General features: G+C 44.2%; 1 protein-coding gene across 5 annotated transcripts in view; it reads left to right on the top strand.

Moving 5' to 3' along the window:
* The window catches only part of LOC142722372 (uncharacterized), a 94,089-nt gene extending 79,784 nt beyond the window's left edge, over positions 1-14,305 (top strand). For all 5 annotated transcript variants that reach the window (XM_075848880.1, XM_075848877.1, XM_075848879.1 and 2 more), the window contains one exon: positions 13,224-14,305. In XM_075848880.1, the coding sequence (XP_075704995.1) occupies positions 13,256-14,152 (897 nt within the window). In that variant the 5' untranslated portion in view covers positions 13,224-13,255 and the 3' untranslated portion in view covers positions 14,153-14,305. The remainder of the gene's footprint in view (positions 1-13,223) is intronic.
* The last annotated feature ends 2,248 nt before the right edge of the window (positions 14,306-16,553 follow it).

The raw sequence follows: 16,553 nt of genomic DNA, 5'->3' as shown, positions 1-16,553 counted from the left end.
ACCAGTATTCAGCCCCCAGAATGCCCTCCCCCCCCTTACTGGGAGTTAATGCAAAAATTGTGTGGGATTTGGTGCACCCACTGCTAGACCAGGGTTACCACCTCTACCTGGATAATTTTTATACCAGCGTCCCTCTCTTCAACTGCCTCGCTTCCAGAAGTCATGCGGCACCGCTAGAAGAAATCTGAGAGGCCTCCCTAAGACTCTGCTTGGGCAAACACTCAGAGGGGGTGAGAGCAGGGCACAATCTAGCAGCAACATATTGTGTGTCAAGTACAAGGACAAGAGAGATGTCACACCAGTACCCATGTACCTGTACGAGGTACCAGTACAAAGACCCCTAAACCAGACTGCATCCTGGACTACAGTAGGTACATGGGAGGGGTGGACTTGTTAGATCAAGCCCTGAAGCCCTACAGCGCCATGCGGTGTGGTATAAGAAGCTGGCCGTGCACATCATACAGATGGCATTGTACAATGTGTACGTGTTACGTCGATGTACAGGCCAGAGGGGAACTTTCCTGAAATTTCAAGAGGTGGTTATCAAGAAACTAATTTTTAGGGACCAAGAAGGGGGGGGGCACCCAGTACTTCTGGAAGCATGGCCACATGCATCATACCAGGGCAACACTTTCCAGGAGAAGTTCCCCAAACTGGCAAGAAAGGAAAAAGTGAAAATAGGTACAAAGTCTGCTATAAGAGGGGGATAAGGAAGGACACAATATATCAATGTGACACGTGTCCCGAAAAACTAAGGCTCCATATGAAAGAGTGCTTCAAAATTTATCATACATCCTGTAAAGGATTTGCCAGACACAGGTTCTGTGTCGACGCCCGTGGGCAATCAGTCTGCACCTGCTCCTATGTCTGTGAGACTGACTCCATCTTCCACCACTCAGGATGTCAGGCTTAGGAGTGGGAGAGCCTATCACAGCCTGGCCAGACGGAGCTAGTTCCCGCCCACTGTCTATTTATAGCTGCCTTTCCTGTTCCTCCTTTGCCTGTGATTCTTCTATGCTTGTTTCCTGGCTTGCTGCTGCTGCTGCTTGTACTACTGATCCTCTGCTTGTTATTGACCTTGGCTTTCTGACAACTCTCCTGCTCAGCGTTTTGTACCTCGCTCACTCCTTGTTTGACTCGGCTCGTTCACCACTCTTGTTGCTCACGGTGTCTCCGTGGGCAGCTGCCCCGTTTCCCTATCTTCTGTGTACCCCTGTCTGTTTTGTCTGTCTTGCACTTACTGAGCGTAGGGACCGTCGCCCAGTTGTACCCTGTCGCTTAGGACGGGTCGTTGCAAGTAGGCAGGGACTGAGTGGCGGGTAGATTAGGGCTCACCTGTCTGTCTCCCTACCTTGTCATTACACATCCCTTGATTTTTAATCTACCCCAGTTTTACTTACCCTGATGCACTCCGCACAGCTTATCCCCCCTTTCCCCTCTGAGCCCTGCTGCATGCCCAGGCAGCTGATAACAGCCACATGTAGGGTATTGCCATACCCGTGGGAACATACATTACAGTTTATAGGGTGTGTGTCTCCGGTCAAAATGCTCACTACACCTCTAAATGAATGCCTTAAGGGGTGTAGTTTTTAAAATGGGGTCACTTCTTGGAGGTTTCAACTGTACTGTTACCTCAGGGGCTTCTGCATACATGACTTCGCACCAGAAAATCCCCAGTAGGCCAAATGGTGGTCCTTTCCTTCTGAGCCCTCCCATGGTCCCAAACGTCAGTTTATCACCACAAATTGGGCATTGCCGCACTCAGGACAAATTGGGCAACAAAATGGGGTATTTTATTTCTTGTGAAAATAAGAAATTTTCAGCCAAAACTACATATTATTGGAAAAAATACATTTTGTTTGAATTCCCAGCCCAATTCAAATAAGTTATGTGAAAAAACTATGGGGTCAAAATGGTCACAACCCCAATAAATGAATTCCTTGAGGGGGTAGTTTCCAAAATGGGGTCACTTCTGGTGGGTTTCCATTGCTTTGATACCTCTGGGGCTCTGCAAATGCGACATGGCACCCGAAAACCAATCCAGCAAAATCTGGACTCCAAAGAACAAATAGTGCTCCTTTCCTTCTAAGCCCCCCTATGGGCCCAAACGGCAGTTTAGCACCACAAATGGGGTATTGCTGCACTCAGGACAAATTGGGCAACAAAATGGAGTGTTTTATTTCTTGTGAAAATAAGAAATTTTTAGCTAAAACTACATATTATTGGAAAATATATATTTTTTTTAAATTCCCAGCCCAATTCAAATAAGTTCTGTGAAGAAACTATGGGGTCTAAATGGTCACATTACCCATCAATTAATTCCTTGAGGGGTGTAGTTTCCAAAATGGGGTCACTTCTGGTGGGTTTCCATTGCTTTGATACCTCTGGGGCTCTGCAAATGCGACATTGCACCCGAAAACCAATCCAGCAAAATCTGCACTCCAAAGAACACACAGCGCTCCTTCCCTTCTGAGGCCACCCATGGGCCCAAACGGCAGTTTATCACCACAAATGGGTTATTGCTGCACTCAGGACAAATTGGGCAACAAAATGGGGTATTTTGTTCCCTGTGAAAATAAGAAATGTTGATGAAAAATGACATCTTATTGGAAAAAATGTATTTTTTTTTCATTTCACAGCCCAATTCAAATACGTGCTGTGTAAAAACTGTGGGGTCAAAATGGTAACAACAACCATAAATTAATTCCTTGAGGGGTGTAGTTTCCGAAATGGGGTCACTTCTGGTGGGTTTTCATTGCTTTGATATCTCTGGGGCTCTGCAAATGCGACATGGCACCCGAAAACCAATCCAGCAAAATCTGGACTCCAAAGAACAAATAGTGCTCCTTTCCTTCTAAGCCCCCCTATGGGCCCAAACGGCAGTTTAGCACCACAAATGGGGTATTGCTGCACTCAGGACAAATTGGGCAACAAAATGGAGTGTTTTATTTCTTGTGAAAATAAGAAATTTTTAGCTAAAACTACATATTATTGGAAAATATATATTTTTTTTAAATTCCCAGCCCAATTCAAATAAGTTCTGTGAAGAAACTATGGGGTCTTAATGGTCACAATACCCATCAATTAATTCCTTGAGGGGTGTAGTTTCCAAAATGGGGTCACTTCTGGTGGGTTTCCATTGCTTTGATACCTCTGGGGCTCTGCAAAAGCGACATGGCACCCGAAAACCAATCCAGCAAAATCTGCACTCCAAAGAACACACAGCGCTCCTTCCCTTCTGAGGCCACCCATGGGCCCAAACGGCAGTTTATCACCACAAATGGGTTATTGCTGCACTCAGGACAAATTGGGCAACAAAATGGGGTATTTTGTTCCCTGTGAAAATAAGAAATGTTGATGAAAAATGACATCTTATTGGAAAAAATGTATTTTTTTTTCATTTCACAGCCCAATTCAAATACGTGCTGTGGAAAAACTGTGGGGTCAAAATGGTAACAACAACCATAAATTAATTCCTTGAGGGGTGTAGTTTCCGAAATGGGGTCACTTCTGGTGGGTTTTCATTGCTTTGATATCTCTGGGGCTCTGCAAATGCGACATGGCACCCGAAAACCAATCCAGCAAAATCTGGACTCCAACAAACACATAGCTCTCCTTTCCTTCTGAGCCCTCCAATGGGCCCAAACGGCAATTTATCACCACAAATGGGGTATTGCCGCACTCAGGACAAATTGGGCAACAAAATGGGGTATTTTGTTACCTGTGAAAATAAGACATTTTGATAAAAAATGACATCTTATTGGAAAAAATTTCATTTTTTTAATTTCATAGCCCAATTCAAATACGTGCTGTGTAAAAACTGTGGGGTCAAAATGGTAACAACAACCACAAATGAATTCCTTGAGGGGTTTAGTTTCCGAAATGGGGTCACTTTTTGGGGATTCCTACTGTTTTGGCACCTCAACACCTCTTCACACCTGGCATGCTGCCTAAAATATATTCTAATAAAAAAGAGGCCTCAAAATGCACTAGGCGCTTCTTTGCTTCTGGGGCTTGTGTTTCAGTCCACGAGCGCACTAGAGACACATGTGGGACATTTCTAAAAACTGCAGAATCTGGACAATACATATTTAGTATTGTTTTTCTGGTAAAACCTTCTGTGTTACAGAATTTTTTTTTATACAATTGAAATTCAGCAAGAAAAATTAAATTTGCAAATTTCACGTCTACTTTTCTTGAATTTCTGTGAAATGCCTGAAGGGTTAAATAAACTTTCTAAATGCTGTTTTGAATACTTTGATGGGTCTAGTTTTCAAAATGGGGTGTTTTATGGGGGTTTCTAATACATAGGCCTCTCAAAGCCACTTCGGAACTGAACAGGTACCTTAAAAAAGGGCTTTTGAAATTTTCTTAAAAATATGAAAAATTGCTGTTTATGTTCTAAGCCTTGTAACGTCCAAGAAAAATAAAAGAATGTTCAAAAAACTATGCCAATCTAAAGTAGACATATGGGAAATGTGAGCTAGTAACTATTTTGGGTGGTATAACTGTCTGTTTTACAAGCAGATGCATTTAAATTCTGAAAAATGCTATTTTTTATAAATTTTCTCTACATTTTGCAATTTTTCACCAATAAACACTGAATATATCGTCCAAATTTTGCCAATAACATAAAGCCCAATGTGTCACGAGAAAACAATCTCAGAATCGCTTGGATAGGTTTAAGCATTCCGACGTTATTACCACATAAAGTGAAATATGTCAGATTTCAAAAATGCGTCCTTAAGGGGTTAATAATGTAATTCCCCCAAAAAAATTTAGTTCAGGGACATTGGGGGTCCATTATCTGTAATTGATAGCAGTGGGATTTTGTACTGGAAAATGTAATTCCAGGACTTGATCACCCACAAATAAATAAAATCATAAAGAGTAAAATTAGTTTCACGGTCTGAAAAAATATGCTCTATGACCTTTCCCAAAAGAAATCCTCCCTACTTGGAAATCCCACAAACTAAAAAGAAAATATAAATAAATCGACTCCCTAAAAAGACCCACACCCCCTTTTTTTTTTTTTGTGTTAATATTAGTAATTGTAATCTGTGTGATAGGTTTTGAAAGAGGGGTAGTTTCAAAGGCCTGGTTTTGATAGACACATGGGGAGTAAAAGCGGGTATCCCTACTCCTTCCCTGCTTACTACATACCCGGCACCTTTTTTGGAGATATTTTTGGGTCTCGGTGAAAGGGACGGGGTGTAAAAAGTGGCGCTCTGAAAGTCTGCGCACATATTCAGACTCGCAGGTATAGTGGAATCAAAACTCCTGCTCCTGGTACTGAAAAAAAGTGAGCGTTACTTAGGCCTTTTTAAAAAGAACAAAACTGTTATACGTAGTAATCTGAATTAAGGAGATTGGCACCTTTTTGTACTAGGCATATTTTTTCTTCACCGGGTAAGGTTGAAGCACCTGGTCTGAAAGATCTACACCCCCAATAAATTTGTCTCATTTTTACCCCATATCTGGCTCGTTTGGAGGGGATGAATTGACAAAAAGAAATACGGCCTTTAAAGCTCATAAGTGATTCATCTACAGATAAATCCCTTAGAAGGGCGATTAATGGCATTAATTTATTAAGCCAATCACAGCCTGGGTCACTTCTTGGGGGGACTTGGGAATTATTGGTAAAATACATGAACCGCATTAGGGCTTCATAGCGGTTTCTGGACATCACTGCTACAAATACAGGGATAGCGTGGACAGCACTAGAAGTCCAGTAGGACCGGACAGATGTTTTTGTTTTTTTAACCAAACCCAAATTGAGAGTAATGCCTAAAAATATTTTAATTTCTGGGACACTTGTGCCATTCCACATTCTTAAGTACATAGATGCAGACTTTTGCAGAACAAATTAAATAGCATAAAGATTAGTCTGCTGGACAATTAATTGTAGGACTGTATCACATACGTATAAATAAAAAAAATCATAGGCTGTAATATTTGCAACATCGACATTAATTCCTGGAGTCGCTTCCATTTGGGGTACTTGGGGAGAAAACTATAGTGCGGGATCCCACATTGCAGGAGGGACTGCAACACTCGGCCCTGCACTTGACACCTCGACAGCGACGGCTGTATCTACCACCATAGGGCTATGGGGTCCAGTGGTAGAATTGGAATCGCCACTGTCGGAAAAAGGTTCCGCTTCTGAAGCGGTGTCGGTCTCTCAGAACTGTCGAAGCATAGTGAGGCTTGCTCCGCACGGTACATTCTCTGAGACATTATGTGTGGGTACATACACAAGCTCTATACGTCCTAATATAACCTAAAGTAAGCCTAAGAATAACACTAAGGCCGAGTTCCTACACGTAGCGGAAATTCCGCAGCATTTTCAGTAGCAGCAAAGTAGGTGAGATTTACCAAATCTCATGCCCACGCTGCGGAAAAAAACCTGCAGTGTAAACGTCAATAAATTTACCTGCGGTGCAGAATTTAATTCCGCAGCATGTCAAATTATGCTGAGTTATTGTTGATTTTCCATTGCGAGTATTCACATTCAATTCAATGAGGATTCAAAACCCGCAACAGAAAGCCAAGTTTTGCGGCGTAATCGTAAAGATCGCACTTCCGGAAAAAAAACCAAAAACATACTTACCCAAAATGCCCTCCTTCCTCCTGGGATGACGTTGCGTCCCATATGACCCCTGCAGCCAATCACAGGCTGCAGCATCACAGTTCTTGCAATGTCATCCAGGGAGGCTGGAGCGGACATCAGAGGAGGGAGGGTGTAAGTATGAACGGCTTTTTTCCGCAGCGAATATTGCATTAGAAAAACTGCACCACAATGTAGTGCGATTTTGGGACGAAATATACTGCGGGTTCTAGGTTGGACACGCTGCGTGATTTTTACGTAGCGTATCCGCCCCTGTGGGTACCCAGCTTAAAACTTTTTTTTTTCTTTTTTTTTTGTTTTGCTTGTTTCGTTTTTGTTTTTTATAACAGACGTAAAAATAAAATAAAGCCCTAACCCTAATGAAGCCCTGATCTAGCCTTACAGATAGTACTGCTATTACAGCCCTAAATCCTAACCTTAATCTATTATATAATATATATATATATATATATATTAGGTAGAAAAAAGTTGCACTTCAGAGAGTTCAAGTATCACGGTGCTATGCGTCCTTGACCGTCATCCACACGGTCCTGAATTGGATACACAAACGAGGAAATAGACGCAGCACTCCAAAAGTAGTTGCAAAGATAGTGGTTTATTCACCCATGTACAGAAATAGCTACGTTTCAGTCCTCTCAGCAGGACCTTTGTCAAGCTTGACAAAGGTCCTGCTGAGAGGACTGAAACATAGCTATTTCTGTACATGGGTGAATAAACCACTATCTTTGCAACTACTTTTGGAGTGCTGCGTCTATTTCCTCGTTTGTATATATATATGTATATATATATATATATTTATATATATATATATATATATATACGTATGTATATATATAATTAGGTGATCGGGGTGTTTTTTTCGTAGTGCACACTGATCTACTTTTGATAGTTCATTGTATGACCGCAAAATAATTCCCAACAGTTGCCGGGTTCCTCGATCAGCACGGGGGGGGGGGGGCGGTCTATGGCTCTTCTTGTAGGGACAGTCCATCAGCATTTTGGTGTTGGCTTCCCCGTTTGTATTGGATGGAGAAGCTGTAAGGTTGTAAGGACAGGCTCCACCGCAGTAATCGTCCATTGTCCCCTGACCCTCGGTTCAGCCATGTGAGGGGATTGTGATCCGTTACAATTGTAAAGTCTCTGTCATAAAGGTATGGCTGTAATTTTGAGAGCCCATACGATGGCAGGGCACTGTCTTTCAATAGTGGCACAGGCAACTTCCCGATCTAGTAGTTTACGACTGATGAAAGCAACTGGATGTTCAAGCCCAGCCGCGTTTATCTGGCTAAGAACTGCTCCAATACCGTAGGTGGATGCATCTGTCTGCACAAGGAACCTGTGCTTGTAGTCTGGTGCGGCCAAGACAGGGGCAGTGGTGAGAGCCGTCTTTAATGCTATAAAGGCTTCCTCACAGGCAGGTGTCCACTTCACCATACTAGGCATGTTTTTGCGGGTCAGGTCATTTAGGGGCTTTGCCAGGGAACTGAAATCGGAAACTCATTTTCGGTAGTAACTGGCGGTCCTCAAAAAGGCCAGTACTTGTTTCTTATTTTTAGAGGTAGGCCAGTTGCTAATGGCTTCCACCTTGGCAGGCTCAGGTCTTAGGTTCCCCCTCCTACTCTGTGCCCCAGATATTGCACCTCAGCCATACCCAACTGGCATTTATCAGGACGAATTGTCAGTCCTGCTGCAAGAATATGGTCTAACACTATGCCTAAGGGTATGTTCACACGGCCAAATTTCAGACGTATACGAGGCGTATTTTGCCTCGTTTTACGTCTGGAAATACATCTCAAATACGTCGGCAAACATCTGCCCATTCATTTGAATGGGTTTGCCGACGTACTGTGCAGACGACCTGTTATTTACGCGTCGTCGTTTGACAGCTGTCAAACGACGACGCGTAAAAATACAGCCTCGTCAAAAGAAGTGCAGGACACTTCTTTGGACGTTTTTGGAGCTGTTTTCTCATAGACTCCAATGAAAACAGCTCCAAAAACGGACGTAAAAAACGGCGCGAAAACGGCGTGAAAACGCCGCGAAAAATGCGAGTTGGTAAAAAAACGTCTGAAAAGCAGGGTCTGTTTTCCCTTGAAAACAGCTCTGGATTTTCAGACGTTTTTGTTGACTACGTGTGAACATACCCTAAGTGTTTAAGATGTTCCTCCCATGATGTGCTGAAAATGGCAATATCATCCAAGTATGCACAGGCAAAGTCCTGACATTGTTCTAACAGCCGGTCTACCGATCTTTGGAAGGTTGCTGGGGCATTTTTCACCCCAAAGGGCATTCCCAGGAACTCAAGAGTCCAAAGGGGGTAATAAATGCAGATCGCTTCCGGGTGTCCTCTTTTAGGGGTATCTGCCAGTACCCCTTGCTCAAGTCTTATGTAGTTACAAATTAAACACTGGCCAGCCGATCCAACAGATCATCAATCTGGGGCATAGGGTACTCGTCACATTTGATTGCATCATTTAGACTCAGGTAATCTAAGCAGAATCGCGTTGTGCCATCCTTTTTGGGCACCAGTATCAGAGGGGAGGCCCAGGGGCTCTGAGATGGCATAATAATCCCAAATTGTTTCATGTCCGCCAGTTCATTCTTGATCATGTCCCGAACGGCCTCAGGAACTCGGTAGCGGGCCTGCTGGATTGGGCGTTGTCCTGGAGTTTCCACATGGTGGTGAGTGTTGTCCGTCCGGCGCTGAGGAAAACACGGAAGCCCTCGGACCCAGCAAGCCGAGAATATCACCCTTTTGGATATTCAACAGATGGGGTCCCAGGGGCACTTGGTCCAGAGTACCCCCAGCTCGAGCCAGATGTAGAAAGTCCGGGAGGGAGTTGTCTCCTTCCTTATCACTAGGGGGATAGCAAATGGCCAAAACAGGTAGGGACCGGTCGTGGTAATCTTTCAGCATGTTGATGTGGACAGTCTCTTGTCGCCGGCCACTAGGGTTCATGGCAATGACGTAATTAGTGTCATTACATTTTCGGATAACTCGGTAAGGGCCATCCCATGTTGCTTGAAGCTTGTTGGCAGGGGCAGCGATAATCATGAGCACTTGTTGCCCTTCAATAAATTCACGGGTCCTTGCTTTCCGATCATACCAGGTCTTCTGGCTATACTGGGCCCCTTGCAGGCGTTCTTTAGCCAAGGTCACTAGTCGGGTAAGGCGTTCTCGAAATTCCAGAACATAAGGAATGACAGGTACTCCAGTGTCGGTGATATCTCCCAGTATTCCTTTAGAAGGGTGAGGACCCCACGGACCCTTCGACCATAGAGCAGTTCGAAAGGGGAAAATCCGGTTGACTCTTGGGTAGGCAAACAGGAGATGTGGCAGGTATTGCTCCCAGTCCCGTTCAGTGTCTGCAAAGGCACGTAGCAAATTTTTAGGGTTCCATTAAAATGGTCACACAGTCCATTGGTTCGGGGTGGTATGGGGTGGTGCGAATGGCTCGGACGCCGCAGGAACTGGACCAAGTCTGACGTGAACTGGATCCCTTGATCTGATAGTATTTCACTGGGAAATCCTACTCGGGTGAAGACGGTAACAAGAGCCTCTGCTACCTTTATGGCTGTAATGCTGGACAGAGCCACGGCCTCAGGATACCGGTGGCATAATCCACCACCGTCAGGATATACTGTTTCCCTGTTCTGCTGGGGTGCACTAGAGTTCCTATTATATCTACAGCTAAAAGCTGAAATGGCTCCTCAATGATTGGCAGGGGTTGCATGGGTACCTTGTGACGGGCGCCTGGATGTCGCATCCATTGGCACAAATCACAGGTACGGCAGTATTGAACTATCGATTGCGAAATGCCAGGCCAGTAAAAGTTGTGGGTGAGTCTTTTCTCTGTCCGTTTCCTACCTTTATGTCTAAATAAGGGGATGTCATGAGCCAGTTGGAGTAGTTGCAGCCTATACTTTTGAGGGACAATGAGTTGCTTGGTAGTCACTTCAGGGATAATCCCACCCCGGGCCTCTACTAAACGATAATACAATCCCTTATCTCTGGTGATCCTATCCCCATTCTTTCCCTCCTGCCCAGTTTCTGCCCTTAGTTTAATAGCTGCCAAGGTCGGATCATCTTCTATTTCTTGCCTAAACTCTTCTCGGTCCCAAAAGTCCCCCAATGTAGAATCAGTTGATGCAGCTCTTACCAGTTCGGTTGGGGGTCCTGGAGGCTGCTCCACAGTCAATTCCGAAACTCTCTGTGCTTGGGCAGCTTGGTGTCGGGTGACGGCTCCCACAAAATGGCACTGTAATTCCCCAATGTCATTCCCAAGGAGAACATCCACAAGGAGTCCCCCCATAACACCAATCCAGAGTCTTTCCCCGTAACCATAATTCAAATGTACAGCAGCCTTCTGGATATATTTGCGAGTACACCCTACAAGTTCGATGGGTATTCCTGGGCCTTGATCGATTGCCTCTGACCGAACAACACGGGGGTCAGCAATGGTCAGGAATGCCCCAGTGTCATCCTGCAGATGGCGCTGCCTTTGCTCTGTGTAACTTTGCGTAAGGGGTTGAATGCTATACATGCCAGAGGGTGTCTCCATGGTTCAGGGTTCAGCAGTCCACTCTGGTGGGGGTGGTGGTAACTCTTCCTCAGGCAGGATGGAGTGCACAAGATGCCGAGGGCGAGGGGGAAAAGATCGGAGCTCCCTTCGATTTCTTGAGGGGCACCTGGACTGTAAAGGGCCCGGCTGACCCCACCTATAACATTTCCTTTCTGAGAACCTTCCATATCGTGGTCAGAATTGTGGGGTCCCCGGATTGTTTGGCCTGGTTGTCAACGGCCTGCGGATGGGTTGAGGGGCATATATGACAGGAGGTGCCCGGGGGGCTGGGTTCGGCTGAGGTTTATTGTCCAGCAGACTCCTCCACTGAGGTTTGATGGTTAGTGCCTCATCAGCCAGGGCTGCAGCTCTATTCAATGTTGATGGCTCACATTCCCGGAACCATTTCCGTATTTCCTGGGGGCACTTGGCTTAAAACTGGAACCCATGCAGAATATCTTCCACAGTGAATCCACTTCCAGCCATCTCCGACACGCCTGGGACATTTTATGGGCATACATCCTAAAAGATCCTCCAGTAGTACAGGGAAGGTCTCAGAATTGGGCCCGATGTGAGTCTGGCATGACTACATAGTAATACAAAATAGTTTGTTTCACAATGTTTTAGTCCCGGTTCCACTGTGCGTCTAGGGTCCGGTATGCTTCTGCGGCTCCACCTTCAAGGAGCCCCACTATAAAACGCATCCAATCAGAGGTGGGTACATCCAGCAGGGCGCTCTGATGTTCAAAGTCCTAGAAAAACCCTTCCACATCCCCAGTTACCTCATAAAATGTCTTGAAGTACTTCTGGATGACCCGTAAAGGTTCCTGGATTCTCTGGTTCTCACCCCAGGTAATATTCTAGCCTCTTTCAGCCTCCATTGCAGCTTGTCTCTGTTTTTTGCCATGCGAGCAGCTTCCAACTGATACTCCGGAGTAACGACTGGTCCCAGATCTGCCATTTCCTCCTCTTACCACACCAACCATTGGCTCTTAGTGGTAAGAGCCCCTGTCTCTGGAGCATGTCCATTAGCCACCTGGGAGGAGGTGATCTGGCTAGCACTCACCAGTAGATCAATTAATGGCTTTTTAGATAGTCACTGGTAGTTCAGTCCAAGTTCTCGGGCTCGTTCTTGGAGACTAAGGACGGTCCAGTTACGGAACTCATTCGCTGGGTGGTTCTCCATGGGGCTGCGCTCTGTTGATCCCGCTTCTGACACCAGTTGTCATGGGGTTCGTTAGGTTAATATACGATCAACAGAGCCAGTGAAGACAGGGCAACTCCAACAGTATTTATTGTATCCAATGCTGACAGACCAGGTCGCCCTCCACGCAGGGACAGCACACAGTCCACAATATCAGGTAAATACAGGAAACTCCTCAGAGCGCTGGCCTCAGCTTCAGCTCTCATTAAAGTCTACATCCAGGAGATCCCTCTCTTCCCCACGTCAAGCCCTTATATACCCCTCAGGGGGAGGAACATCTTGGCAGTTTCTAGTCACCATCATTTGTTATAATGACTTTAGTTTGTATTTCTACTGTCTGTATGTGAGTTGTGGTCTTTTGTACTATTATGTGTATTGTCCAACTATTGTCTGCCACAGAAAGGATGAGAACACAGGTCGGGGAGGTAATTGGATCTGCTGGGTTTGCTGCTCTGCACACTAGCTGAGTGATGGTGGTGCCTCCTGATGATCCCCTGTGGGGACTGGACAATGAGGACACTTTATGTCTTATGGCTGCGCGACCTGTGGTACCTGATTACAAAATGCATCCCTGAGGGCTCACAATAAACCACACAAAATGCATCATCACAACACATATAGCTTTTGAGGCAGATTTTTTAACTGAAGCCAGGTATTGATTCAAAGGTCTTTGCTTAAACTTCTCCCTCCTGCTTGATCCACTTCTGGCTTTGGCTCAAAAGAATGCATGTGTGTTTCCAGCCTAATATGAACGTCATACATGTGTCAACTTTGTGTCAACTTTTGTGTTTTGTAACAAAATCACACAATACATTTTTAATCCTTACAGAAATTCCCAGTACGAATTCTGAGGGAAACTTCATGTTATCGATTAATTATAAAGTAGAAGATGAAGAGATCATGCAGCAGTCTTCAGGAGAAAACCTCATTACCCTTAATGTACAGCCAGGACTTCAAAGTACAGATCTGTTACATAATTCCACTAATCATGAGGAATCTTCTCCTGACCAACCACAGATAGTTGCAACAAGTACAGGTCAAAGAGTGGGTAAAAGGTTTCAATGTTGTAAACCGTTCACAAAATGTTCTCGTCATTTTACAAACAGAAGAATTAACGCGGGAGGTAAGCTGTATTCATGTTCAGAATGTGGGAAAATTTTTACAGATAAATCACATCTTGTTTTACATGGGAGAAGTCACACAGGAGAGAAGCCGTATTCATGTCCACTATGTGAGAAATGTTTTTCACAAATATCAGATCTTGTTAGACATGAGAGAATTCACACAGGGGAGAAGCCATACTCATGTTCAGAATGTGGGAAATGTTTTACACAAAAATCAAGTCTTGCTAAACATGTGAGAATTCACACAGGAGAGAAGCCATATTCATGTTCAGAATGTGGGAAATGTTTTAAAGATAGTTCAAGTCTTGTTAGACATGGAAGAATTCACACAGGAGAGAAGCCACATTCATGTTCAGAATGTGGAAAATGTTTTGCTACTAAAGACAAACTTAGGGATCATCAGAGAACTCACACAGGAGAGAAGCCTTATTCATGTTCAGAATGTGGGAAATGTTATACAGATAAATCAAGTCTTGTTATTCATGAGAGAATTCACACAGGAGAGAAACCGTATTCATGTTCAGAATGCAGGAAATGTTTTATAGATAAATCACGTCTTGTTAAACATGAGAGAAGTCACATGGGGAAAAGCCATGTTCATGTTCAGAATGTGGGAAATGTTTTAATAGTATAGGCAAACTTGGGGCTCATCAGAGAAGTCACACAGTGGAAAAGTCGTTTTGATGTTCAGGAGAATCCAGAGTGACAGTAAGGACAATGTGAGTTTTTGTTTTTAAAATAAATGGACATTTTTATATTTGACTTTCATTAAAACAGTATAACAAGATATAGGTGATGGAATTTAACAAAAAAACACTAACAAATTAACTTTGCAGTTAGAAAAAAAAAATGCAAAAGATTTTTTATTTTTTTTGTAAATATCAGAAGTGTATTATCACTACCTTAAACACCTACAATTAGAATCAGGTGTGGAGCACGAAATCACGCACATATGCGGTGGCGAATGGATACATGATTTTTCTGGTAATACCACAGTATTTACCTGCTACATCGTGTACACATTCGTCACTTATGTAAGTAATGTTGCGGCTGGCGATTTCATTTGTTCTTACCCTCAGGTAAGATTCACTTCTGGGAAAGCTTTGTAGCAGAAATTTGTGAAACTGAAAACCATTCCATACAGGGTTGTTTCTGCAGCATGCACATGGATACTAGAAAGCCCCATTCAAATAAATGGGACAGCAGCAGACATTTCTGAAACACTGCTATTTGTGACCTGGAGTTTGACTCATTCCTTCATTTCTATTTTACATGTCTTTTTAATACACTCTTGGATTTGGCTAAAAAAGCTGCAAGTGTGATTCCAGCCTTAGAGAGGATCTAGGAGGAATGTGTCTCATTTAAACCTTTGACATTTGGTTTGCCCTTTGTTATTGAAATGTGTGGTATCACCATGCCAGAATGCTCTGAGGCCTTCAGAAAGGTTATGGATGTCTATAATTCAGGAACGGGAAGATGGCCAAAATATTAGATGTCAATCATTCCACTGTCCAGAAAACCATCTACATGTGGAGATTTCAGACAACTGCCAATTGGTCCAGGCCAGTCTGTCTCCGTAAGATCAGCCTGAGAGCAGAACACAAGATGCTGAAATAAGTTTCTGAGAACCCCATAATTTCTTTAAAGATCTACATGAAGATTTTGCCACTCTTGATGTCTACAATTGCAAAAATCAAAACTACATGTGGGTGTGCCAAAAGAAAACCTTAGCTATCCAGAAAAAAACATCAGGGAAAGAGTGAAGTTTGCTCATGAACCCCTTGGAAAAAAGCATGCAACTGTCTGCTATGGAAAGAAGAATCAAAAATGTATTTGTCCCCTGTATCAGAAGACATGTTTGGCATAAATTATAGACCGCATTTCACCAGAAAAATAACAAAATAACATACAACTTTTTATGGTTTGGGACTGCTTAACCGTATCAGGACCTGGGCAGCTCCTCATCCTAGAATCCACTATGAATTCTACATTGGCAAAGTGCCACGAACCTGGCTGGGAGGATGGGATTCCATTTTGTCAGCTTCTAGTAGCGCTTAAAAGCACCGAGGCGTCGATACTAACAGACCCCCCGGTTTTCATCAGGGACCGACGCAAGGCTGTTTGGACTTCTCTGCGGGGAATCTGCAAATTGGGTGCCTTAAAAGAAGTAGCCTTGAATCGTGCAGATGTTACCACAGATGCAGCTCATGATCAGGATATAATAGCGTGGTCAGGATCACAGGTACAGATGCAGAGGTCAGAGATACAAGCAGAGTCGTAACACAGGAAGTTAGATCAGGTATAGTACAATGCTGGAGCTAGGTAGAAATGACCTGATACTCTGGCACCTGTTGGTGCTCAGAGAGAGGCATATATGGGCTGTCCTATAGTTAGGCGTCATAAATTGGGAACTGCGGGCCCAAGAGAAAAGTCTGGGCTTAGAAGGCACCATGGCATTACCAGGAGGAGGATTTGGCAGCATCCCTGATGTAGCTGCCAGGACAATCCTTTTGGGGTCAACTATAAACTCCGGCTCATAATGTACATCCATTGACGTTCTTGGAACCTGCGCAATAAGTGATGGGTAGATTGAACTGTGAGAATAACCACGACCATCTGGCTTGACGAGGGTTCAGATGTCGATTAGAGTGTAGGTACAGGAGATGCTTATGATCGGTATAATTCGTAACAGGATGTGAGGCTCCTTCCAGTAGGTGCCTCCATTCCTCTAAAACAAGCTTGATGGCTAGGAGTTCTTTGTTCCCGATCCCATAATTCTTCTCCGTGGGAGAGAAACTTCTGGAAAAGAACCCACAGGAGTGCATTCTTTCCGAGACCTGCCGTTGGGACAGAACACCTCCCACAGCGAAGGAGGAGGCATCCACTTCCAGGAAGAAGGGAAGAGACAAATCAGGCTGGTTGAGGATTGGAGCAGAGAGGAACTCTGCTGTCAACTGATTTAATCCTTGATTGGCCTCTGGAGTCCACAGTTTGGGATCGGCCGACTTACGGGTGAGGGCTGCAATCGGGGCTAT

This window comes from Rhinoderma darwinii, unplaced genomic scaffold (genome assembly GCF_050947455.1).
Source record: "Rhinoderma darwinii isolate aRhiDar2 unplaced genomic scaffold, aRhiDar2.hap1 Scaffold_534, whole genome shotgun sequence".
Classification (NCBI taxonomy): domain Eukaryota; kingdom Metazoa; phylum Chordata; class Amphibia; order Anura; family Rhinodermatidae; genus Rhinoderma; species Rhinoderma darwinii.
This window is presented reverse-complemented; position numbering and strand designations above follow the sequence as displayed.